The 6,529-nt window shown below is 32.8% G+C and overlaps 1 protein-coding gene across 1 annotated transcript; it reads left to right on the top strand.

Annotated features, from left to right (window-relative positions):
- The first annotated feature begins 856 nt into the window (after positions 1-856).
- Positions 857-3,774, top strand: LOC115879943. The gene is made up of 3 exons (XM_030897010.1): positions 857-1,272; positions 2,281-2,446; positions 3,334-3,774. Exons 1-3 carry the CDS (start codon positions 979-981, stop codon positions 3,528-3,530), a joined length of 657 nt encoding a protein of 218 aa, XP_030752870.1. The 5' UTR covers positions 857-978; the 3' UTR covers positions 3,531-3,774.
- The last annotated feature ends 2,755 nt before the right edge of the window (positions 3,775-6,529 follow it).

Here is a 6,529-nt window from a genome sequence, read left to right on the forward strand (position 1 = left end):
TTTTGTAGCCTCCCCCACATACTCTCTTTTTAATTGGGCCCATTGTCGTCTATTGTTGGCTAGGCAGGCCCAAGTTATGCCTGCTAATTTCCTAATATCATGGTCCCATCTCAGGTTCGGTCTTCTTCTAGGTCTCTTAATTCCTCGTGGGTACCATGCTGCAATTTTTGTGGTCAATCTGTTGTCCGTTCTTCTTGCAAGGTGTCCTGCCCATTGCCATTTGAAGGATTTGACTCTGTGGATGACACCTATTACCTGGGCCTTTTGTCGTATCCACTCTATTCTTTTACGGTCTCTCTTGATTATACCCAGCATATTTCGTTCCATTAGTTAAAATTCGATAAATGAATGTCATTAAATGAAATTGTCGTCTGTTAGTCATGGATGAAATATAGATAAATTTTTAAGATGTGGCGTTATATGATTTCTAAAAGGAATGTTAAAAGAAAACCTTAGACAGGAGTTTTGAAGTATTTCGATTTTTCTAGAGAATCTAGCGTTTATGGATGTACCATAAACAACATCGCCGTAATCAAATAAAGATAAAATAAGTGTGTCACATAATTGATACTTAGTCTTTGACTTCGTCGTCTCTCTGAGTCGTCTCTTAAGAGACGAAAAATTCTTCAAAGGTATATAAGCAGCCTTTACTTTAGTGATTATGTGTGCCTGAAAAGAAAGCTTCGTATCAAAATAGACTCCAAGATTTTTAGTCTCTGTAATAATAGGTGTTACATTATCTATATGGATATTCATGTTACCAGCCGTATTTGTAATTTTAACATCACCTTAAACAAAATAAAGGTACAATAATTACAAAATATCCAAAAATCATAGCCAGCGAAAACGGTATCCATGAAAACCGTTTGCCAAAACGTCAAACATCTAGCTCTTGTCACGGTGTCCCATAATAAGTAAAACCAAAACCCAGTTCGATTGTGATTTTTTGTGTAGAAACTGCCGATTTTCATCTAGACGATGAAGCAGAGGTACAGTCTTTTCCTATCAATGGTGGTGTGCTTATTGCCTGCAGTGTTGGCAGGACCATCGACAGGAAGTCCAGTTTCAAGTGCAAGTCCATTTGATCCGTTGCATGTCTTGATCAGTCTAATACCCAAAGATAAGGTCTTTGAAATTGAAAGGAACCACCTAGAGCACGATGAAGGGTTTAAGTCGGCCGTGAAGTTTCTCCAAAGCAAAAACTGGACTGACCTGGTTGATAGCGTGCTCAGTTCTAAGGAGTACAAGATGTTTCACAATATGACCAGAAAGGTATATAGATTTGTTTATAAAATGACAGTGAATTTTGAAAATGGCTAAAGTCTCTCCAAAAAAACATTAATATGAGAGTAATCTCCTTTTTTTGAATAAAAAAATAGTTTTATGCAAATATCAGGAATTATCGCAACTTAAGCTTTTATAAGTAAAAATATGCCTATGTCTACCTAAAAGTAAATTTTAAGTTAAGTCTCTTTTTTTCTGCTACGGCTCTTACGAAATATCCGAACTCATCCGGTCTCGAACCGGCGTGAATGCAGTGTGTGTACCACAGTGTGTACATACACTTATACACTTCATTCCAAATAAACTTTTAGTGATTAAGCTTGACCGGCACAGCGTTGACCACTTTTATATATTTTCTTTTAATCAAAATATTTTGGGAACAAAATTAAACTTTGAAAATTAATTTTAGAAAAAAAACATTAATTATAAATATATAAACAGTTATTATTTACATCAACAAAACTCACCTTCTTATCAGCACTTAAGGGACATAAAGGGCCATTACTACCGCTTTCCCGTTCAATATATTCTAATAAAGTTGTACCACTTCGCACTAAAAGAGGTTCTAAAAAGAACATTGTTCGACTGCAAGGTCTGCTAGTAAACATTTTCAAGCTTAAAGTATCACAACACTATTTATTTAAACCAAAAACTCAGTAATACAAAACTAAAGTGTCAGAACGAATGACAATGTCAGGAAATAAATAAATAAATCCGGTAACTTACCAAGTGCTGTTAATGAGGTGATTTTTGTTGATGTAACTAATAACTGTTTATATATTTATAATTAATTTATTTTTGTTTGCTATAATATTTTGATTAAAAGAAAATATGTAAAAGAGGGCAACGCTGTGCCGGTCGAGCTTAATCACGTGACTAAAAGTTTAATTGGTATGAACTATATTTAGATAATCCGTTGCCTCTTCTACAGACACTTGATTGGGTTTATTTTAAATATTTTTGTAACAAATTTTTAATTGAACTATTCTGTCTCAGTATAATTTCAAACTCTATGAAGCTGTCACCTGCCTGAGGGAACATATCGAATCGTTGAAGATCGAAGGTCCCCTGTTGGCTCCACCAAACCTAGCAAGTTTTATTAGTGACCTGGAAGCTATAATTCCTATCCCGGAAATTGCAAAGATGCTGGCCACCGGACTAAGTATCTAGATAAATTATTACTTTTTTATATGTCTTTTATAGAAGATTAAAGTCCTTATGTGTCTTATTTATGTATTATACGAAAAAAAAAATGATATTTTGGCGAAAGTTTGAAATACACTGCGGAATGGTTGAACAAAGTAAGAAGAAACTTAAAAACCACTTTATCATTAAGTTGCATCTTTTGTAGATAGCTTGTTTTGTTATTCATCTTAATAGCTTTATTTTTCATGGAGATATTCGCTTTTAATGAAGACAGTAACGATTTATAGCAGTTTTAGCATGTCTTTGCTTTTGGTACTAATTAGCACACTAGGTACTATATATGAAGTAGTGCTTATTGATTTTGTAATATCGCTGTGTGTGTTTGAAAAGTAATATTTTTTTTATTTTTTGGCAATTGTATCAGATATGGTTTTAAGTTCAGAAGTTATATGGGCTGTTGTTGCTATAATTAAATATGTTAGAGCTCAACATCTGGACTTAAAACCAACTCCGCTAAAGTTTAACTGCCAGCAATCAATAATAATATATGCATTTTCAATGACAATGACATTACAAAAAAATAATCATTATTTCACAGATGTATTGATGAGGACCAAAAGCAAAGCCAGGCTGCTGCTAATCGTTTCTGACTTCTGCAAGAGAGAGTATATCCAATAAAAATAAAGCTACAGAGATGAATAAAAAAAGAAACTAACAAGAGAAGATGTGTCTTTATGATGAAGTGGTCTTTATATCCCTTCCCTTTGTTAATATACTCCACAGGATGTTTTAAAAAATCATTGCAAATTGGGCCACTAGAACAAAATATATTAGGCTTGAAAAGTCCAATTTTTCATGTACATTGAAAAAATTTCATTAACTGAAATTTTTATATTATTGTAGGAGACCCTCAAATTGTGAAACTTCGCTCGGAAATAGCCAGCAAGGAAAACAAGAAGATCGCGGAAACGTTGCACAAAATGCCACAGATGAAGAAGATGCGCGCCATTTTGAGAGAAATGAAGTTCGACGTAGACACCTACATCTCCATGGTGTACACTTTCCTGGGATGGGGATCCCCCTTGTTCCGTGTAGTTTAGTTTGGGGGCCAATGGAAACAAGTGCTGTTTACATATTGAGCGCGTTCAGGGAACACAGCGGCTTGACCGACCGCTGAGACTTTTGCTCAGCGGCTGACCGTTTAGGGAATTCGCTTACTCAGCCACTCAGCCGCTGACCGTCCCTGAACGCCCCCATTTTTTTGTTATTATTACGTTTTTAGAAGATCATTTTTCTGTAGTTTTTTTAGTTGAATAAAGTTCGAACGATACCTTTTTTTAAAGATTATTATTATTTTATTTTATTATTATTTATAAGATAAGAGGCGACTCGATATATACCGTGTGCTATACAGGGTGTCCCAGGTTGAGCGTGCATTAGAAGTTTCTAGAGAACTACAATATCTAGATCGGAGATTTTTTGCGTATCATTGTTTTACAAAAAGATCTCTCGATTAAAAATATTTTCAATATGGCGGACTTCCGGAAATACCGGAAGTTGACAGCAACTTTCTTATTTTAAATGGGTGCCCCCATTTTTTATTACATACTTAAATTCTCTGTAAAATTTTATGAATTTTGATATTAAACACTCTATATCTAAAATTGACCGTTTTTGAGAAAAAAAAATATTTAAAATTTTTGAACGGAAAAAGCTGTGTGTCAAAATATATGTGTATAGCCTAAAAGTCAAATTTAGTGATTACCACAGCCACTGTCCCATAAAAGAAAACATGTGGCTATCTATTTCAAAAATTAAATTGTTCGAATGTCATATAATAATGACCCCATAGAACTGAGCGATTAAAAAACTATCATAAATCATTTTTTTCAAATGGAAACCCACTTTTTTTATTTCACTAGTGAAAAGGCTTTTCATTTGTTACTTTTTGACTATATATGTTCCTCTACCTAAAATAAATTGTTTTTAAGTTATTTACGATTTAGTTAAGCGTATATTTTTCTTGATTTTAAACAGCAGCCTATGACTTTAAACGCCAAATTGATGTAAAACAATAGATCTGGTTATGTCATATTGTGACACTTTGTTCAAAAAGCACTTTTAGGCAGGCAGTATTTATAATATAGAAAATTCAAATAATTCGTTTTCTGATAGATGGAAATAAATTGTCTGACTGTTTGACTCTTAATATCAAAGGAAGTTAGATAAAATCAAGAAAAATATATGTTTTCAAACTAAATCTTAAATAACTTAAAAACGATTTATTTTAGGTACAGGATATGTACTCAAAAAGTAACGAATTGGAAAACCTTTGCACTAGTGAAATAAAAAAAGTTGGTTTCCATTTGAAAAAATGATTTATGATAATTTTTTAATCGCTCAATTCCATGACAGCTACCGCCATTTTTATATGACATTTGAACAATTTTATTTTTGAAATAGATAGCCACATGTCTTCTCTTTATGTCACAGTGGCTATGGTAATCACTAAATTTGACTTTTAAGCTAAACAATTTTTTTTAACAGGTAGGTTTTTTCGTCCAAAAATTTTAAATATTTTTTTCTCAAAAACGGTTAATGCTAGGTATAGAGTGTTTAATATCAAAATTTATAAAATTTTACAGAGAATTTAAGTATGTAATAAAAAATGGGGGTACCCATTTAAAATAAGAAAGTTGCTGTAAACTTCCGGTACTTTCGGAAGTGCCGCCATATTGAAAATATTTTCAATCAATAGATCTCGTTGTAAAACAATGATGTGCAAAAAATCTCCGATCTAGATATTGTGCTTCTCTAGAAACTTCTAATGCACGCTCAGCCTGGGACACCCTGTATAGGAACACGGGACATAGGAAATCCCATGTACATTTTTAAATGGTCAAATATTATTTCCTCACATGATTTTATGAAAAAGTTGCATTATACATTTTTGAAGAGGCGTTAAAGTTATTTGTAAAAATCTATCTTAGTACAATTTATAATACGGCCAAGAGAAAGGTACAATTAAAATACCAGCAAAAATATGATTTTGTCATTGTCAAAATCGATGTCACATTTTACAAAAATTTGTGTCTGGACGTGGTCTGGAAAGGCTGAAGATTTTTAACCTAAATTTGAATGGTCATCTAGAAAAGAATTAGTTGAGTGAGAATAGTCCCCATTTCCCATTACTCAATCAGTCTCGGGGCCTCGCTCATGTCACATACATCCGCAACTATCTACAATAATTCAGGAAATAATTGAAATATTTGCTTAAGAATCTTTATTAAACAAATATACTAATTAATAAATGTTCAAATAAAAACAAATTCATAGCCAACAAAATATCAGAACCCTGGCAGGCCAATAATGGTGTGATATAGCGCAATTACGTTTTCTTTAAACGCATCCTGCAAATATTCTATAATTATAAGGGAATGTGCTAAACAACCCATCCACTGGAAACCAGATCTGATCTTCATGGCCGACTTCTGCTAAAGTTCATCTAATATCTTCTTGTATTAGTTAATAATCTTAACTATCCGAAGAACAGTACTGTGGTCTTTTTCTACCGCCTCCCAGCAGACGGGAACGAATCTTTTTAATTTCTTCAACATAAAGAAGAATATTTACATTATTTTGTTCTTCTTGTTCATCATTTTTTATCTTAATGCACACTTACATTTGCTTAATACCGTGACTTTGTTTCAAACCTCTGGATTATTCTTTGAACTGTTGACTTATATGGTATAGGTCTGTCTGGATAGTGATCTGCAAACATATCCGAGAGGGCGTGGAGACTATTTCCAGCAAAATGCCATTTAGTCATCTTATTTTTTTGGAAGTCCCAAATATTGTAATTATTTTATACAAAATTACTCTATTTGGTACCTTCAAATTCTTGTAAACATTGTAGGCTTTTTCTGGGCCCCGCATTATGAATTTTATTAATTTGATTATGATTATGGCAAATGAATTTTATTAATTTGATTATTATTATGGCTCCAAAAATTGCTATCAAAATTATGATTATGCCAAAAAATGGTGATAGTACAATTTTAACGCCTCTTCAAAAAAATTGAATACAACTTTTGCATAA

This window comes from Sitophilus oryzae, unplaced genomic scaffold (assembly GCF_002938485.1).
Source record: "Sitophilus oryzae breed Bouriz unplaced genomic scaffold, Soryzae_2.0 scaffold_1590_pilon_pilon, whole genome shotgun sequence".
In the NCBI taxonomy this organism is placed as follows: Eukaryota; Metazoa; Arthropoda; class Insecta; order Coleoptera; family Curculionidae; genus Sitophilus; species Sitophilus oryzae.

Coding starts and splice junctions, on each gene's coding strand:
- LOC115879943 (XM_030897010.1), top strand. CDS start 979: ATGAAGCAGAGGTACAGTCTTTTCCTATCAATGGTGGTGTGCTTATTG. Junction 1,273..2,280: donor TTCACAATATGACCAGAAAG/GTATATAGATTT, acceptor ATTCTGTCTCAG/TATAATTTCAAACTCTATGA. Junction 2,447..3,333: donor GATGCTGGCCACCGGACTAA/GTATCTAGATAA, acceptor ATATTATTGTAG/GAGACCCTCAAATTGTGAAA.